At 50.4% G+C, this 20,010-nt stretch overlaps 1 protein-coding gene across 1 annotated transcript in view; it reads right to left on the minus strand.

Moving 5' to 3' along the window:
• Positions 1 to 20,010, minus strand: part of ATP9A (ATPase phospholipid transporting 9A (putative)) — a 121,257-nt gene that overhangs the window by 6,219 nt on the left and 95,028 nt on the right. The window contains 12 exon segments of the mRNA XM_032461386.1: positions 1,103 to 1,160; positions 1,946 to 2,054; positions 3,370 to 3,434; positions 6,584 to 6,739; positions 9,147 to 9,211; positions 10,018 to 10,111; positions 10,113 to 10,163; positions 10,251 to 10,340; positions 12,841 to 12,939; positions 15,001 to 15,171; positions 16,557 to 16,640; positions 18,003 to 18,095. Of these exon segments, the coding sequence (XP_032317277.1) occupies positions 1,103 to 1,160; positions 1,946 to 2,054; positions 3,370 to 3,434; positions 6,584 to 6,739; positions 9,147 to 9,211; positions 10,018 to 10,111; positions 10,113 to 10,163; positions 10,251 to 10,340; positions 12,841 to 12,939; positions 15,001 to 15,171; positions 16,557 to 16,640; positions 18,003 to 18,095 (1,135 nt within the window).

Below are 20,010 nucleotides of genomic sequence, written 5' to 3' on the forward strand. Positions count from 1 at the left end.
AAGAACGTAAGTACACTGAACACTAGTGACCTGCACACAAGTTACGATGGTTAACTTTACGTTACCTGCTTTACAACCCCTACTCCTCCCCATCCCCCCGATGCAGTGGTAGAGGCAGCCAAGCAAGACACTCAAAGAATTTGCACTGATACTGAGGAGAAAAGTGCAGCTAAGTTTTATTCAGGATGGCAGGAACTGAACGGATAATGTCTCATGTTGACCAAAAACATAGCAGCATGAGAATATTACTAAAAATCAGGGGCAACAGACCCTAAACCCTGAAATTCCTCAAGTGACTGCCTGTTATAACAGCACCGGGGCTGGAGCACTGCCTGTTAGAACGAACTGTTCTGCAGGATTTGCTTTCTTTAACCAGATACACACATGTCACTTTGTTACATTTCTCAATAAGACCCCCTCAACTGGTTTTAATGACAATTTAGCCTCCTGCCAGCAAACTGAATGGTCTCTACGCTTTCTGACTGCACCATCTATCAGCAAAACACATTAAGGATTAATCCCTAACATACAATGTGTATTTGTAAATTATCTGTGTGTCCCTGTGCAGACACACAGAGAGACAGTAGGACGGCTGTACCAATATAAGTAGGTACATCATAAAACATCCATAAAAATAGAAATTCTAAAAGGAGTAAGGAAAAAACAAACACAAACAGAGGTTTTGATATTTCCTTCTCATATTCCAGTAAGTAGTCTTATAAAGCCTCTACAGTCTGGGAGACGCTCTCTGGAAGCCATGGATGTAAATATGTTTTTTAAACACTACAATTTGACCTCAGAAAAAGGATCAGAATGTTCCAGAAAGCAACTACTTTTTGTTACACTGACTCCAACACCCCATCAGGCTCTGATTAGTATTTGTCATCTTTTTCTCTGACTTTGTCTCCATTAAGCTGACAGCACCACCTCACGTATGCGACTTGGTGCCGAATGTTTAGGTCCTTAGAACACGCTGCGGGGTGGTCCCTCAGGGCACAATGTCACACCCCCTACTGCTATTTTAGGATTCCGCTGCTTCCCTCTGTGCTCTACAGACAATAGGACAGTGCACAAGACAGCAGGTGGTTCCACCCTCCCTTACCTTGATAGATGCTGATCAAAACCCATATCAGGAATGTCTTGTAGGACAACGGTCGTCCCTGCGTGAGAGAGAGGGAGACAGCAGGTCACCGCGTGGCGCCAATGGCCTCCGGCGACTTGCCCGACCAGACAAGGCAACCGCCTGTGCTCATCGAAAAAGTGGCTTACACACGTCTAAATACATTAGAGATATTATGTTTTTTTTTTAAAGAGAATTGACATCAGATGGAAACAAATCTGCTCTTTATTAAAAACCCCTTGAGGACAAATAAATGAAATTATACACACACACACACACTTTTCAAAAAGTGTACACAAGAACGCCTCTAGGAACAGACGCAAGTTGCAGCTACAAAACGCAACTGAAACTCTGAAAGCAATCAGAGGCTTTTAAAAAAAGTCGTTGGCTGCTTTGCTTTCGGTTGCCATGTTACAGCACGGTTTAACATTCTTTATCTGTGCGTATATTACTTTCAGATAAAATATAAACTCCCAGACCTTCCTCGAAAGTAAGAAAACCACCACTTCAAGTGTGCTCACATCAGATGTGGAGGGTCTGTGCGAAATGCATCAGAAGCAGCACGGAGAACCCAGATGAGGAACAGACAGGAACACCCGCCCTCAGAGGGCTTTCGAGCTAGTCAGCGAGTCACAGAGCAAGCTAAGTGAGCTTGTACGGTGGGCTGAGCTCAGTGGTAGAGGGCGTGCTTAGCCCACATGAGGTCCTGGGTTCAATCCCTGGGAACTCCATTTTAAAATAATAATTTAAAAAAAAAGAAATTGGGAGGGAGGGAAGAAAGGAGGAAATGGGGGTGGGGGGAGGAAGGGGGAGGGGCCCGGGCACCTTAAGGAGGTCCTTGTAGAGCTCAGGATACAGCATGGCGACTTCCGACTTGACGTCTTTGTCCAGGACCAGAGAAAACACAGGGAACATGGTGTAGATGGTGGAATACCTGGGAGGGAAAAATCACCACAGGTGAAGCACCAGGCAGCGAGCCATGTGCTCCCCCAGCCTCTGGAGCCCAATTTCCATTCATTCAGTTGAGTGGCCGGCGTGTGCCAGGGCCAGTCTGAAGCAGGGAGATTCCAGATGAGAAGCAGAGGCTTTCGTGCTAGTCAGTGAGTCAACGAACAAGTTCAGTAAACCGTGCTGTGTGTCGGACGTTAAGTGCGGAGGAGGAAAACCTAATGGGGAGGAGGCAATGAGACGTGGGGTGGGGGGTGTCATTTTGGAAAGGGCAGACAAGAGACGTGGCATCTGAAAAAACACCCACAAGAGGTGAGGGGCAGCCACACCAGCAGTGGAGGGAAGAGCACCCCAGGCAGACAGAGCAGCGAGTGCAAAGGCCCTGAGGCAGAAGCGTGTCTGTCCCATTGAAGAACAGCAAGGTGGCCAGCGTGGCTGGAGCTGGGTGGGTGGGGGGAAAGAGGGAAGGCGAAAACCAAGAGGGAAGAGGAGATCAGGTCATGGGAGGCCACGCAGAGCATGGCTCAGGGAGCCCCCAGCTCTGTTCTGGCAGGTGCTGTCACTCTTTCAGGACCTGACACAGGACAGTCCATTCTCCCAATAAGAAGCAGGCAAAATTCGAGTGCCTACTCCCAGGTTGAACTGGTGAAACACAAGAAGATGGAAGGCATACTTTGTAAGACTCCCTGGGGATCCGTCGGCCTCTCTGGGCTTCCTGCCTTCATCACCAGGAGGGCCCTGCCAGCAGCCCTGCCTAGGGCAGGTGGGAACCAAACACCACCCACCTGGGTAACTCAAAGACTAGTCAGGATTGGGGGTGGGTGTGATGGCAGCAGATGTCCCAGGGACAGCCTGTGTCACCAGGTCAGGGGCACACACTGGCCAAGCTCTACCAGGTGTAACCCCGGAGAACCAGGCTCTGGCCCGCCTTGGAGACCCAACGGCAGGATGCTCCAGCAGGGGGGCACTTTCCAGATCCCCCTTCCACTTTGTCCAAGACCCTACTGAGTCTGTGAAGCGTCAATCTTCCCCGGCTTGCCAATCAGCTGACAACCCGAGACTCCCGTAGGAAAGCATTTTTCCATCATCAGGTTCAAATGGACCACAAACATATCAGATTCTACCTACAGGCTTACCAGTTCAAAAATGTATTAATTCATGAAGGTTCTAAACCACATTGCCAGATCTGCCTTGACCAGTGACTTGGGGACCGAAGGATCTTTACACAATATTCCTTCTTTCTTCTGTGGCATTTTAGGGAGGTTTCATGAAAAATCAATACCTTGCCCGGACTTCCTTACCCAATGATGAGGAATCCTTGGTAGAGCGGAACGGAGGCAAAGTAAAACACGGAGGAGAAGACGGCCTGTACCAAGGAGAAAGGAGGACATTACCAAAAGTCAAGACTGAAGCTCTTATGTGTGCACAGTAAAAACTGCAGCCAACGCTTACCCAGCACTTATTTTATACCTGGACTGTTACAGCGCTTCAAGTCTACGAGCTCATTCAGTTCCTACAGCAACCTGATGAAGGAGGGACTGTCATCATCATCCCCATTTTACAGGTAAGGAAAGTGAGGCACAGACAGGTTAAGTGACTTGCCCAAGACGACACAGCCCATCACTGACAGAACCAGGAGTCCCACACAGGGAGTTCAGCTCTAGGGTCCACTCTCAGGCCGTCTGTCAACACTTAACTAAGTTAATGAGCTGGACCTGGGACTACTTTGTATCTGATCTTAGTGACTCCGGAACAACCCATGAAATCAAGGCCTAACATCCCCTACATTTTACAGACAGGGAAACGGAGCAGATAAGTGGCGCTGCGGGACTCAAGCCCAGTTCTGTCTTCAGGGGCCCACACTCCCGACAGCTCAGAATCACGGCCTGTCCAGGTGTGCCGCCGATAAACAAGTTGCCATGGAAACAGATAAGGAAAAATATCCTCTACCACGAGGATGTGTACCCGTTGCCCTGGAGGGTGGGACCAGCGAGAAGGCTTCAGTCCTTACATTACATGCTTTACTATTCTTGGACATTTTTACAAAGAGCCCATAGCCTGCTACTTTTGCAATTAGACAAAAGCAACAGAGATATTCACAAATCCCTACTGAAATGTCTGCTTCCCAATTTGGAAAACATTCGCTACTGGCAGTGAAACACAGGCAGAGGAGATAAAATCAGACTTGATGCTCTGTTACTTTCTTCTCTGAACATCTACCGGCCGACAGAAGCAAAGTGACCGCAAAACTAATTCCTACTAGTGTAAGACCCAAGGGAGGCCAGAGACAACTGCTGCCTGAAGGCTTTACAGAAACTGAACGTGGAAAGGCTGCCCCAGCCTAGTGATCGCAAAGAGCGTGCAAACGGGGACCGCTCCCCCATCACCTGCCGCGGGCGTTCGCTTGGCACAGAGCTCAGAGCACAGGTGACAGCCAGGGCCACGGTCACGGGCAGCCCTGGTTGCACCCTGGTTGCACCATGGTCGTGATTTCAGAATTAAAAGGTGAACGCTGCTTTTCGAATGATTTCTCACCCAGGCTGGGCTGCTGCACAGGAAGGATGGTGGTAAAAATGTCAAGAATCTGGTGTTCAGTTTTACAAATCAACATCAGGAGCCTCTTTCTCTAAAAGGGTCAGACTGACCAGAAAGCCTTCATCTTGGAAGGAGCACTGTGGAAAATAAAAGTGCCATGTCTTTATCTGCCCAAGGGGCCGCTGTCAAGGTGCAGCTCTGACGGGACTTACTCTCAGCCAGCCACGTTCAGCACAGTGGACGGGGGAAGGGCGTTTTTTTTTCCTGTAGCACAAAGAACAATTCCTCATCCCAGAATTTTTGTCTGAATTGATGTTCATGGTAACATACGGACATTACAGAAGGCAGCTCCTCCAGGCCAGCTTTTGCGTGTTTGCCCAGTGGACGAGCTGATTAATCTCCCGGTGATTAAAACCGTGACGTTATCCAGGTTAGTTGATGAGCTAACATAAACTAAAAAGTACAGACATGGTCGGATGAGCCGTAGCAGCTGTTAAGAGTTTAGATCTAGATCGTGTTGAAGAAAATCACTTTGAGGCTCCTTCACTCATAAGCACAGTAGATACTGAAAACTTCTAAAGTCCCCAAGGGCAGGGGCAAGGCCAGCGGTACGTTAATGAGCACCACTCGAGTCACTTTGAACAGTGGGATGTCTTTCGTGTACGATTAAACACCTTTCCACAAATTAAAACATCACCTATGTTTACGCATTAACCAACTTCATTTTTATCAACAATGGTAAGGATGCCTTCAGCATCTGATGCCTTAGAACAACACTCTCTGCTTTTCAAAGTAGCCCTGTCTGAGGGGCAAGGGCCAAGATGCCTGAACACAGCGATGGAGAGATCTGGTCCCTGTTCTTCAGGTGAAAAGTCTGAGGCCCAGAGTGCGAATGGGACTGGCTCAAGATCGCACTTGGTGGTGTCAGAGAGAGACACGGTTCCAGGACGTAGCATCCTGATGTCCCCACCACTTCACTGGAGGTACTCGTCCCCTCCACACCCAAGAAGGAAAATCAGCCAATAGATTTTCAACACCCAAAATGTTTTCTTTCCCTCCCTTTGGCCTCCTTCCTCCTACACGCTTAACCACTACAGCCTGAGGACAGATTTCAAAGGAGCTGGTTAGAGAGAAGGAGGGGAAATACCTTATATATTCTAGAATCCTTTTGTGAGAAAGCAAGATGTCACTCCCTGGGAGGGCTGACAACTGGGATAACGAAGCTGGACGCCTAGCCGAGCATGCACCGGAGGCATAACTGTGATGCCAGGGGCCAGGCTGATCCCACCTGGGTGCTCCCCACATGTGGTGGCAGCTCCGGCTCCTCTGGATGGAGTGGAGACGGCGAGGCCTTGATTAAGAGTACAGATACCGGGGTACCCACCCCTGGGCAGACTAAACCCCTGAGGGCTGCTGCACAAATTCCTCACCCTCCGTGAGCCGCAGCCTCCCCATCTGCAGAATGGGCACAGGCTGCTGCTGCTGTGAGGACTGCAGGGCACAGGAAGCACTCAAGAAAAGTAAGTTACCCTTTGGTGGCTGTTCTCTGCCAACTTTTGCTTCTTCATGTGGAAAATTCAGGGCCAGTGTATTCAGCGGCATTTAACTCTGCATCATTCCCTCTGGCAACCCAACGAGAACTGCCCCCCAGCTATCAGAGCCCCACCATTTACACCCCCACCCACTTACTGCCAAGTCCCGGCCAGGCACCACCAGCAATGCTCCCACCTGCTCCACACAGCAAGAATGGCCTTCGCCACCTAAACAGGAGGGCTCTGGGGCACTCCGAGCTCTGTCACCAAGAATGTGGCCAGGTGGGGTGGGGGAGGTTTTAAACTGGCCAGGTGAGGGAAACAGCTCCAAAGCGGAGTCTCACTCTCCCGCACCACCGTGACAACCACATAGCCACATACACCCGTACACCTGTGCACGGCTGCCCGCCCACCTGCCGGGGGGAGACACGCGCCCCCGCCCACCCACCTGCATGGTGCTGATGCAGAGGCTCCTGTGGATCACAAACTGGCTGAGGGCGGCTGAGCGCTTGTAGCTGTTCCGGCCGTGCACCATGAGCAACCGGCCAAGGTGCTTGAACTGAGTGATGGAGAAGTCTGCGGCCAGCGAAGCCTGTTTTCCTTCCTAAAATCCGATTAAATCAGGCACCGTCAGGAGCACCGGAGGTCAAGACAAATGCATTTTTTTTTAATTGAAAAAGCCAGACACTATAAGGAGATCTTTGAAGAACTTCAATAAAGAGACTCTTTGGTTTCCAACTATACATGGTTGGTGGTCTGAGTCTAAATTTGATTTAAAAAGAGGAATTTATGTAAATAAAAAACATTCTGAATCACAGATAGTTTTAACTGGGAGGTCAAATGGATCTAGTAGGAAGCCTCGGGCATTAGGCTCAACCCCTAATGTGTATCAGAAGCAAAGAATCATTCAAAGGTAGGAATGTAACAGTCAGCTCCCTTAAGAGTTAAACCTGGGCGGGGAGAGGACTGACGCTACTAATAATACCAATTTAAACAGCCCCCAACATACAGCTCTGCACGTTCACAGAACTGGAAACAATTCACAGAGCAGCCATATCACAGCATTCTCTAATTCTAAAAGGTATGTGTCGGATGCCATGGACCTTCTGCAACAGGAAGACACAAACTCTCCTAAGGTGCTCTTCACAACAAAAACACAGAACCAGAATCAAATCCATCTGACCCGTCATGGGACGATCTACCACTGTCCTGAATGCTTCAAAAATACCGATGTCTCAAAACACGCCCCCTCCCCACCAGGAAGATGGAGAAAAGTGTTCTCCATGAAAGAAGAATAAACAGCCATGAAAAACCGCTAATAAATGCAATGTGTGGTCCTTCATTGGTTCCTGGAGATCTCTGTTTAAACATTTTGAGGACAAGTGGGGAAATAAGACTGAATATTATATAATAATATCGTATCAACGTTACATTTGGGGTGAGGCAGTTATTTTGCTTACATAGGAGAATGTTCTTGTTTTTAAGAGACCCATGCCAAAGCACTGAGGGATAATGTTATATCTGTAAGTACTTTCAACTGACTCACAGAGAGAGAGAGAGAGAGAGAGGGAGACAGAGGGAGACAGAGGGAAACAGGGAGACAGAGGGGGAGGATGTGGCAAATGTTAACAGTGGTAAATTAAAGCAAAGAGGAGACAGGTGCTCACTGTTCTTTTTCAACTTTTCTGAAGGAGCTACATTTTTCAAAATAAAAAGTTGGAGGGAACGTACAAAATGATGGCTCTATAGTTCTGATGTACAAGGAAATTTAAAATACAACAGATTTAACCAAGGTGCATTAAGAACGTGTATTACAATTTTAAATTACACATGAAAATAATATATAAACATGAACAAGATGTGTGGGTGCATGTATATATTTATGTGTGTGTCTATAATATTATGTACACACCCATAACTGGTAGCATACACATAGAGAGAAATTCTGGAAGAATAACCCAGGGCACTAGTTCGATGCAGTCGTCTCAAAGAAAGGATGCACTTAACCAATTTCTAAACTGTTTCCATTTTTACAGTGAGCACTTTTTACTTTTCTACTCCAAAAACCAAAATAATCAGAATATAATTTTTAACAGAAAGGAAAATGATTTAGTTTTATAAAGCAACATGTAAAGAATTCAATCTGTTAAAATCAACTGTGCTTCTTAAAACCTGCACTAAAGGAATCTACACAGATTTCAGACATAACATCTCATTTCAAGCATCATTTAACTCTGCAACTTCAAATAACTGTCAATCGGACGAGAAAAAAACAGGAAAGCAGAGAGGGTAGAAAAGAAAAACAATTGGGGGCATTAGCCAAATTCATGAATATACCAAACAAAATGTACAGGGGAGCATCTCTGGCCCTCACTCCGGGCCTCTGTGCTCTTACTGTGCACACAGTTCTAACAAACCCGGTGACCAACCTTCTTTCCTATAGTCACCTGGAGATTACAAACAAGAGAGGGCAGGGCAAACTGTAAGACGCAGGCACACAGTTGACAGGGAAGGAAAGAGAAAAGCTGTTATATTATAACAAACAAACTCAAACAAACTGCAGCTGTCACAGCCTTTTAGTGAGGGCAAACCATGCCATGTTCTTCCATAATCCCCAAAAGATCATCACACGGCGCGATAACCGAAGCTTTTACTGACAATGCTACCAGGGAAAGGTTTGAAATACACTCCCTGTCCCCTAAGAATATAGCAAAACACTTTCTTTAAAAAATTAGGTTTCGGAAAGCAAGGCCTCAGCGTCTGTCTGTAAGAGACAGTGATGCAGATCTCTGACTTCCAGGCAGTGACCTTTCAGTATTCTAGGTAGTAACACAAGGTAATTATGGTACATGGTTCCTTATGCTTAATAATTCTAAACTAGAATTTCCAGAAGTATTTAAGTAGTCTCTTGGAGGGAAAAAGAAACTCCAATGGGTGGAGCAGAGCAGCTGACATCTTAAGGTCGACCACCGGGCAGAAACCAGCACCCTCCCCCCTTACCGTGTGCTTACCTTTCCCTCGACACCCACGCCGCAGTCTGATTCCTGGATCATACTGACATCATTGCCTCCATCACCTGCGGGTCACACAGACCAGAGAGAAAAGCCAGGAAATTGGGGAGAGACAAGAAACACAGCCTCCATGTTTCACTGTTATTTCAAATAATCATACACCTGTCGCCCTTCACTGCATGCCAAGTGCCTTTTCTGCAAGGTTCCACGTAACTGCTCTAACAACCTGCGGTGTCAGGCAGAGCTGAGAATCAGAGGGCCCAGGGGAGTGGCTGAGGGTCGGGTCCCAGTCATTAAGTAGCAGCAGGGGGATCATGTCCACGCCATGCCATGTTCACAACACCACCCTGCCCTGCCTCCGAGGTGTGAGTGCCATGTCTTTATCAGCAATGATGGACGGTGCACTTACGGAACATTTACCAAGACGGCAGCCAGGCACTTTTTAAATGCTCCTGCCCCTTTGAGTCCTCACAAGCAGCATTTGAGGGAACCAGCGCTATTCTCCCATTCTACCAACCAGCAGACTGAGGCTCAGACAGGGAAGGAAGTATCCCCTCCTGGGGCCCCCAGATGGTGAAAACCAGCAGCCTGGACCCAGATCGCTCTCTACAGCGGAATCTTCACCCCCGGGGTATCTCTGCATCTTGCGTCACTACAAACGGAGCAGAAGCTAAGGAGGAAAGCCCTCAGCCTGCCTGTTGACTCTTTCTCAAAGTGAAATAAATACTAAGAATAATAAAAACAATGACAAAATAGGGCCAAGTGTGCAGGGGGTAAGTACCACGACCTGAACAAGTGGCCCGGGGAGCGTGAAGAGCCCGGCAGGGAACCCACGCAACCCCGCAGAACGCGGCTGAGCGCAGGCGCCTACCCACGGCGCAGGTGAGCTTCCCCGTCCGCTCCTGCAGGAGGCGCACGATCTGGGCCTTCTGGGTGGGGGCGCAGCGGCAGCAGACCACGGCCGGGACACTGGCAGGCCAGCTCCATGAACTCGTACTCGTAGTACTTGAGGCAGACCTGGTAGGACGCGGGGAAAAGCAGCAGGTCAGCCGAGGTCCCCACCGCCCCCCAGGAGGAGCCGGCTGGCAGGGTCCCCATGCCCACCTCCAGGGAGTCTCCAGAGATGACCAGGGCACAGTCGTGCTTCCTGCGGAAGGCGTTCAGCTCCAGGTGGGCCTCGCCGCGGTTGGTCACCTAGAAGGGAAGACGGGGTGAAGGAGACCTGGCTCTCCAGACAGGATGGAGAACAAACAGGCGGCTTCCTGAAGCCGCGGGAGGACAACGGCCACCCCGGCCTAGGACCCCTGCCCTCCCCCGCCGCCAGACCCAGAGCCGAGGGAAAGCCCGTTTGTTGGATTCTGCAGGGTATCGGGACGGTCTGTAGATCAACCATCCCCTTGAGTTTCCCCCAGAAGGGCCGTGACCCACGTAGCAAAATGAAGAGCAAAAAGCAATTGGAATTCCATCACATGCCCAGCACTGTGCTCAGCACTTTCCATGGCTTTTCACCCCGTTTATTTCTCACGAGACTCTTCGAGGTGCCTGATAATAGCTCGACTTTATAGGTAAGCAAACTGAAGCACAGCAAGATGTGTGAGGCTGCCAACGGCAACACAGCTTGGCCACTGCAGAGCTGGCGGCGGCAGCCGGGCACCTAGCAGGGGGCCAGCTTTTCTATCAAGGCCCAGTTGTTAAACGGTATATGTTCTGTGGGTCACACAGTCTGTCCATCCCAACTCTGCTGCTACAGCGCCAGGGCAGCCACAGACGATGCAGATCAATGCAGCAGATCCTGCATTTAAATAAAACTTTATTTACAGGAACAGGTGGCCAGCACACAGGCCGCAGTTTGCAACCCCTGAATTCTAGAGCATACAGTGTGTTCTCATTACTTGCTATGCTCCCGTAAAGTCCCTGGGAACACTGAGTTAGTGACCACTGAGCCACTGCTCCTGGGGGAGATGCAGGGCGAGGTTCCTGCGAGCCTCTGGTCACAACACTTTTGTCCATCAGCCAATACATAAGCTCATTTTCTACGTGTCTCTGTTTAAAGACACCTTTTAAAATATGTATTGTTGCAACACGTCACACATAGACAAATATTGTATGATATCGTTTATAGTAGAATCTAAAAAATAAAACAAACTAGTGGATATAACAAAAAAGAAACAGACTCACAGATACAGAGAACCCACCAGTGGCTACCAGTGGGGAGAGGGAAGTGGGGACGAGTGGGAGTGGGGCAGGAGATTAAGAGCACAAACTACTGTGTATTAAATAAATAAGCAACAAGGATATATTGTGCGGCACAGAGGATGTGGCCAACATTCTGCAATAACTATAAATGGAGCATAACCTTTAAAAATTGTGAATCACTATGTTGCGTACCTGCAACTTATACAATATTGTACAGCAATGACACCTCAATAAAATATGTGTTTAATTTAAAAACTACATGTACTTATATAGTTGACTCAGTAACATGGAACTCACGGCCAACAGCACCATCACTCACACCTGAGGGAAGCTTTTCTCCGGAAGGCACGTCACAGCTGTCCTGCTCTTAGGGACACAGACAGCATTCCAGCTCTGTGCTGGGGCCATTTTATACAGTGAAATTGCTAACAAAAAAATGCACAAAAATGCAAAAAAAAAAAAAAACAAAAAAAAGTGGCACTAAGTAGACTGAGAAGCTCTCAGTCCGAAAGCTGAGACAAGCAGGCAGAGGGTCACCTCGTTCCATCTCAGCTGGGGACGCACACATCAGGTGACTCGAAGGTCCCACCACTCTGCACGTGTCCACACATGACTCTGAAATAACCTCGGGTATTGATTTTTGGGTTACAAATAAATTTTAGTGAATAGGCAAATTTCCAAATACAGAATCCATGAATGCGAACCCACTGTATCTGCCTCTGCGCAATGCTGGTTGTGCTCTTCCCAAAATTGCTGGATTTCTTAAAGCTTCAGTGCGCTGTGGACCAAGGGCAGGGGGTGGGGGGAGACGCTGAAACATTTCGAGCACCTCCAGTCGTTTGGTCTGATGGCTCTGATTGCAGATAAGCGGGACCACCTCATCCTGCCCTAGAGGGGACTTGGTGCCCCTCACCTCGCGGCTCAATAAGGCCGGTCACAGTCTTCGGCTTCTAGGACTGGAGTCGTTCCTAATGCCCGCCTGGTTTCAGCAAAGAGCTTGCACAAGGGCAGAGAATACTCATCTGCCCGCCCAACACACCTCCTTCCAAAGGCCCCTCAAGCTTTTCCTCCAGGAGGCAGACAGGCCAGTATCTGCAATCTGGAATGTATTTCCTATCCAAGGACTAGCCTCTCAAAGGTTCAGTGAAATCCTGGACTTACACGTACAATTTCACGTGTATGAGATGAACCACACCCTTCATGCTGATGGTGCCTAACTTCCATCAGCTTCTCAAAGGGACCGCGGCCCCCACCCAGGTGAGGACACAGGTTAACACAGCCGTAACCAGGTGCTCCTGCACTACCACCGGAAGAAGTCCTTCCGCCTCGCAGGGGTCACTCAGTAATTGACCCAAACCAACGACGGGAGCTCCCCCTACCCTAGGTGGTTACTGCGCTTCCCCCTCCCCCTGTGTAGGGGGTCCCACTCCAGGTAAAGAGGTTACAGGGCAGATGGCAGCATCACCCCCACGAGGCCCCAACGCAGAGAAGGCTTTACCAGCCGAAAAACGTGGATGTCTTGGTTTCTGGTCACCAGATGCGCATTCTTCGCTGTGCATGTGGCTGTCTCCAGCTTGTCCCCCGTCAGCATCCAAACCTGAAATTACAGCCCAGAAGGGGTCCTCTTTGTTAGTGTTTGAGGCCAGCCTGCCGCCTGTGTCAGCTGAGTTTCCAAAAATGCGGAGCTGAACTTGGTACGTTCCATTTACCTCCTTGGGGCTTATGACGTCTGCAGAGCATCACAGCAAACGCCCAGGTTCAAGGGCTTCTAGACCCTGGGCCACCACTGCCGGGGGCAGCAAAACCGGCGGTGGCACTTAGGAAACTGGCCACATGCTTCAGTAGACATCTCGAAGCTCAGCCGCCGACCTCCTAATCCCCCTGCTGGGAATTCTTCTTAAAGCAATAAATAATCTCAAAGAAGAGGAAGGCTGGACGGAGGAGGGGTCACTTCCTTGTCCCACAGGAAACCCCTGATTTGCCACGTTACAAAGGGTCTTTCTACGCGGTCGGGTGCCGCCGTGAAATCTCACAGGGCTTACCCCTAACTATAAAACGCTGACAGGAAACACACAGACTCTTCCACACCTCGTAACAGAGCACTGCACGTCTCACTGCTGTGGGCTCAGAGAGGGGAGGTGACTTGCCCCACAGCCACACAGCAAGCTCCTGTCCCGACCAGGCCCAGAACGCAGGTCTTCAGAGTCCAAACAAACGTGCTCCCCGCTCTGCCAGTTCACCCAACAACCCTCTGTCCCCTCTGATCCCAGCAGCCGGGGGAAGGCCCTGAGAGCCCCCACAAGAGGGAAGTCCTTGTCCAGCATCAGGGGAAGTAGAGCAAAGGAAACAACCACGAAGGCTCCTGAGTGTTCGCCAGTGCCCGGCACCCACTCAGTGCTGGGCATTTAATTGAGCGCTCAGTGTGCTGCACCCGCACAGTAACTTCATGGGAAACACAAGTCAAGCCACCTGCCAAGGACCACAGAAGTAGTCATCGGGGAGGCGGGACTGGAACCCAAGCAGCAAGGCAGCTGGGATGAAGGCACCGGGCCACTGAGGGCCCTCGCCTCTGGGTTTGACCCTGGCGTATATCAACGTTTTTCCCTCAATGCCCCATCTGGCATTAGAAACAGTATCATTTTATGTGATCCCATTTTGGTGTTGGTTTTCAGGGTTTGCTGTGAGAGAGCAAACACTGGGAAAGGAGCTGAGGGGCTCAAGTTCTAGAAAACCATGGAACGTCATCAGTGCACCACCAGCTTACGTCCTACGCGGGGACAACAGGAGGGGCTGCTGCCGGGACGTGCCAGTCCCGGGTCTGTGCTTCCTGGCATGAGAAACCATCCCACTGGGCGTGGGCCGCTGCACCTGATGCAGGGTGAAGCAGCCCTTTCCTGCATGCTAGCCCCTCCCGGCCCGTGGAGGACGGTACCTTAGACACTAACGTCAAACTAGCCTGGCCCCACCCGAGCCACTCCTTCCCCCACCCCTCTAACAAGGGAAACAGAAAGAGACGTCCACTCCACACTCTGGATAAAACACTTTGTCTTTTGGAGAGAACCGTTTTGAGAAGGAGAAAAAAAACCTCAGGGCAAAGCCAGCAGCAAAAACGGAACCTCCCAAACCCCAAGAGGAGAGCTGCTAATCCCTTGCTTGGGTCCAGGGAGACGGAGCCCGCTCCCCTGGCGCCCTCTACTGGCCTCTCCTGATTAAATCACTGCACAGGTATTTTTTGGCCCCAAACAGCAGCGTACAAAAATGTCAATATGGCAGTTGCTGGGGCAGGTGGCCACTCCTTCACCCAGATAGACAGATGGCTGGCTGGCTGGCCACTCAACAAGAATGTAACAAACACCCACAGTTGGCCCTGAGGGACAAGGAGATGCTCACAGTCCTGCCTTCATGGAGCCGCTGGTAAAAGCAGACACACGAGATGGCCTCTGAAACCGGGCTGTCAGGGAAGGCAATGATGGGGAGGCTGGCTCAGGGAGGGCTACAGGTCACTGTCCCTGCATGTCGGGTTCCCTCTGTGACTCCTTCCGCCGTCTCACCCCTCTCTAATTTCTACCCTCTGCTGAAGGGATCACTGGTCTATCCCTGGAACTCAGGGTGCACAGCGGGTTCTGTCAGTGGCGGGTCCCAGGCAGGCTCGCCCTACCTTGATGCCGGCGTTCCTCAGGGTCTCCAGTGTGGGCCTCACATCCGCCTGGAGCTGGTCCTCCACCCCCGTCAGGCACAGCAGTTCCATCTCCATCTCCAGGCTCTCAATCACTGTGGCCACTTTGAGGGAACGGTCATGCACGCTCAGCTTGGCCTGGACGTAGCGGGCCTGGGACACAGCGGGGGACACTGGTCACCGCTCAGGGTGGCAGGGTGCAAGGTGGACCAACTGGCAGTAGGACTGTCTCATCCCCCCACACAGGGCAGGGACCCCAGGACCTAAGTGGACCTCAAAGAAGTGCAATTCACACTTTCAGCCTCCTTCCAAGTCCACCAGTCCAGACACTGGAGCTGGACCGACCGGAGTCCCACTCTCTGCTCTACACTCACCTGTGCTGTGCGACTTTTAGCAAGTTGCTTAACTTCTCTGAGCCTCAACCATTTTCATCCATGAAATGGCAACTGACAGCCCCAACCTCACTGGGTTTTTACAAAGATTAGCACAGCTCAAGATCCCAAAAAACAGTAGGTTCTCCCCACACAACATATGCTCTGTAACCAAGAACCCTTGACCACCAGGTTTTCTAAGAAGTCCCACTTCCAAAGACCACTGACCCAACCCTCCTGTTTGACCCCTCTTTACATTGTTAGCAAAGATACAGCCGTCTCACAGCTTACGCCTTCAAACTTGAAAGAAAGGCAGAATATTATCAGGGCTAAAACTCTTGTTAAATAAAACTTTACGAAGAACTCAAGCACACAGAAGAGACAGACCCAAGCACAGTTTCTCCGGCTGGAGCAGGACAAGGGCCCCCACAGCCTTTCCCCCAGCCTCACCTCTCTCCCTGTCAGTCATGTGCAAATACATTCACTCAGCTTTGTGCCAGGACTCGGGGTACAACAAGGACCCCTCTCCCCTCAAGGAACCCACAATCTATGGGACGAGATGACAATTAATAAGATATATTTATACTGGAAGTCTGGGCTGCAAAAGTCAATGATCTAGTTCAAGTCCAACATTTTTTACAGCTTAAATAGATCAGGGCCCCAAGGAAGTTTACAATTTCAAATTTGAAGGTTTCATTTCATATTTTCCAGAAGGCTTGCAGTGACTACCCTAAGTATTAGGAGTACAGGAACAAACCAGATTGATCAAGTGTCTGCTTTCAAAAAGATCTTATTCCAGAAAGAAGATATTTTAAAAGAATGTTAAAATATACATATAAACAAAGTCATTACAGCTGGTGATGAGTGCATTGAAGAAATTTCAATAGGGTGACAGATGGGGACTGATGAGGTGGGGCTGCCTTAGATGGTGGAATCCAGGAAGACTTCTCAGAGGAGGTGGCATTTGAGCTGAGACCCAAAAGCAGCAAAGGAGGAGGGCCGTGGAGCTCTGGGCAGGAAGAGAGTTCCAGGCCAAGAACCTGGTTTGCTCAGAAAGGATGTCAGTCTGGTCAGAGTAGAATGAGTGAGGAGGAGATGGGGAGGGAGGTGCAACGGGCGTGGGGGTGCGGCTCTAAAAATTAACAGGAAGGTCATAGAACCACTTACCTCAAAGTCTTGATACTGCTCCTCTGCTAGAGATTTCTTCGCCACCACGAGCACCCGCAGCCCCTCCCGGGCCATGTTTCCACACTGAAAAGCAGACCTTGGTCAGCAGGGAGCCGCGCTGAGGGCTCTGCACCCCAGGCCTCTGCTCTCTCTGGACGAGGGCAGGATGCTGAAGTGGGCGGCCCCTCCCAGGGAGTCAGCCAAATGGCAAATCAGAACACTGCTTTCCCCTACAGCAATCCCTCCGAGCAAATCTTCTAAAGGGGTTTCAAAATTTCAGCCAGCAACAGTTAAGATTTCAGAGACAAATCTGGATTTCTGGCTCATTGGAAAAACTCAACCTCTGACCAAAGTGGGTGCACTTTCCCAAACGACCCCAGTCAGTGATGGCTGAAAGCGGCTGCGGTCCCTGCAAAACACAGCTGTCAAGTAAAGCATATTCCCGTACACTCAACACACAAAGTGTGACCCTGTCGGAAGACACACCTCGGCCCGTTTCACTCATCTGAGTCCCCTGCCTGCTCCCTGTCGGCATTTGGACTTATAACCCTGCTAACTGGAAATATGATAATACTGAATATAAAACGAGAATTCTTCACCTGCAACTGGGAGATGAAACAGAAATGGCCTGATAAACTTGAGCTTTCCATCCTTCCCTGCTGCAGCCAGTTCTCATGTCACAAACTGGGACAAGGACGCTTGGGACGTGGCCCCACCGTGCCTGCCTCCCGGTACCCACACCCAGGTATGATCACCTGCCCCCAGTGTGTGCTGGACCCAGTGCCTTGTTCCCACGAACAGAATGCGGCAAAGTGACCACAGAAAAGAAGTGGCAGTTATGTGATGTGGTGCAAGTGTTAGCAAAGGCTACAGTGGTGATCGATCTTCAATCTGCGTCTCAAATCGACGTGCTGTACACCCTAAACCTACTCAAAGCTGTGTATCCATTAAAGCTCAGTAAAGCTGGAAAAAGTTTTTTTAAAAAACAGAAGGTGGCAAAGTGAGGGGAGGTCACTCCTGAGAAGCTGACTTCTGTCTGTTGCCTCTGTGTTCCCGAGTGTGCGCACTCTCACGAAGCCAGGGCCACCCTGTAAGCTGCCCTACAGAGAGAGACCCACGTGGCAAGGAACGTGGCCGCCTCCAGCCAAGAGCCACTGGGAGGCTGAATCCTGTCCACGGCCACTAAGTGAGCCTGGAAGTGAGCTGTGCCCCAACTGAGCCTTCAGATGAGGGCCCAGCCCCAGGCAACCCCTCTGACCACAGCCTGTGAGGGACTCTGAGTCCCGAGACTCCAGGCACAGCCTAGCTCGGATTCCTGGCTCACAGAAACTGTAAGAAGTAACATGTGTCCTTCCAGGCTGCTAAGTTTTGAGGGGATTTTTTAACGGAGCATAGGAATCGAATACAGGGCCCCACCTCATCACATCAGGCTCCAGACACGCTTACCTCTTCCTCCAGCCAGTCGTTGTACTGCACGATGCCGGCCATGACCACATCCGCCCCCTTCATGTAGAACGTGATCTCTCCGGTTGATTCATCCTGGGGGGGTGGGGGGAGGGATGGGTAACCAGGAGGAATATCCGCTTTCTGCGCCGGTGCCCGCTTCCCATGACAGACAGCGCACACCGAAGTGTACTTAGCGGACGCCAATGTTTCTGCACTTGGCCAAAGATAAAAAGCGAGAGGGGCGCCTCGCTTTGGGGCAAAGGCCACAGAAAACAGAAGACAACTCAAAGCACTTGGGAAATCGTTAAATGATGAAAGCAAGATCAAAAGGACTGAAGAACTCTGTTTTTAGTTATTTCTATTCTGATGGGAATGGACTCCCACACGAAAAGATAATTTTAAATTTATACGCAGGACTGCCAGGATCACCAAAATGTGGTCTATGGGGAAGAACTGGGAGGTAAGAGAACTACCGAGACCAGGGTTTCTCAGCCTTGGCGCTGTCAGCAGTCAGGGCTGGAGAACTCTTTGCTGTGAGGGCCCGGCCTCTGCATGGCCCCATCTTCTGCAGCGTCCCTGGGCCTCCACCCACTTGATGCCGGCAGCAACCCTCCTGGGGACAACCAGAATGTCTCCAGACATGAGCACATGTCCCCTGGAGAACACAATGCCTCAGCTGAGAACCCCTGATAGAGATAACGCCAGACCCTTATATCTCCCTGAAGACTGAGCCGGCAAGCAAATTACCCAGATTTTTTTGGTTCACACCAATCAGATTTTACCCACGGGGAGTGGGGTAACATCACGGCACAGGCACCAAGCGCTTAGACCCAGCACTGGCTCCCGGCTGGCGCAATCGGATGAGCGACTTTTCTCTCAACCTCAGTTTCCACATCCATAAAATAGGGATCCTAGCAACCCTTACCGCATAGACTGTCGTGACTTAAACGCGGTCACCTACGTCGAGCACGTGGCAAAGGGGCAACATACACAGAATAGGCTCCCCCAGAGCCAGTATTCCTGTTGGGGTGACAGCAACTCCTCAAGACCCTCAGTCACAACGTCTGTAGAAAACGGTTAAGGGAGGTCTGAACGAGGGGTGGTTTTGCCCCCAGGGGACCCACGGCCATGTCTGGAGATGTATTCGGTTGTCTCAGCTGGGAGGTGTTACCGGCATCTAGTGAGTAGAGACCAAGGATTCTGCTGCACATCCTTCAGGGCACAGGAAGGTCCCCACAACAGAAGATCACCCCGTCCCCAAATGTCAACAATGCAGAGAAATCCTGGAATTAAGGAGTGATGGTGAATCGCTGATTCTTATACTGGTGATGATGACCTTCATCACAGGGAGCCTGGAGGCAGTAGAGACAGGCATGGGTGACTGAGCGGGGCCATCACCAGCTCATGCCTAAATTCTCCCCCAGGAAGCCCAGAATGCATGCCTGCAAGCCCTTCATCGAATAAGAAACACCCCAGGCCAAATCAGTGGTACGGTTTCATCTTCCAAAGTAACTTCTGAATGCCTCTAATCGCCGACAATCTTCTAGAACAACACACTTACTCATAAGAAGCACCCAAAGGCCATGAAGAGGAACCTGCGTTTTAAAAGCGTGAGAACTGCAGGCTTCTCCTTTGACGGATGGCATCTCCGCGGCGCGAGACTCGGGCCAAAGGCAGCTGTGGGGTCTGCACATGAAAGCACCAGAGCTTTCTGTTCCTTTCCCCGTCGCCCCGGTGGTGCTATGGGAAATAACGCCCCTCCCCAGCTTCCTCTTCTCCAGAAGGGGCTCGAGAGAGCGGGACACCTCGTCCAGTGTAAATACCGTATCGACCGTCTCCTCCCGTGAGTCATTTCCTCCCACCAAGTTCAGCGCGAGGCTGCTGCGTTCCCATGTTACTGGCAAGATGACGCTGTCGATTTACGGTGATCTGCCGGCTGCGCCGCATTGTTTGGGGCCTCATCTTTTTCCACTGTGGGCTGATTCTGGCACCTGTTCAAAGGCCTCTT

Source organism: Camelus ferus, chromosome 19 (genome assembly GCF_009834535.1).
Source record: "Camelus ferus isolate YT-003-E chromosome 19, BCGSAC_Cfer_1.0, whole genome shotgun sequence".
Lineage (NCBI taxonomy): Eukaryota > Metazoa > Chordata > Mammalia > Artiodactyla > Camelidae > Camelus > Camelus ferus.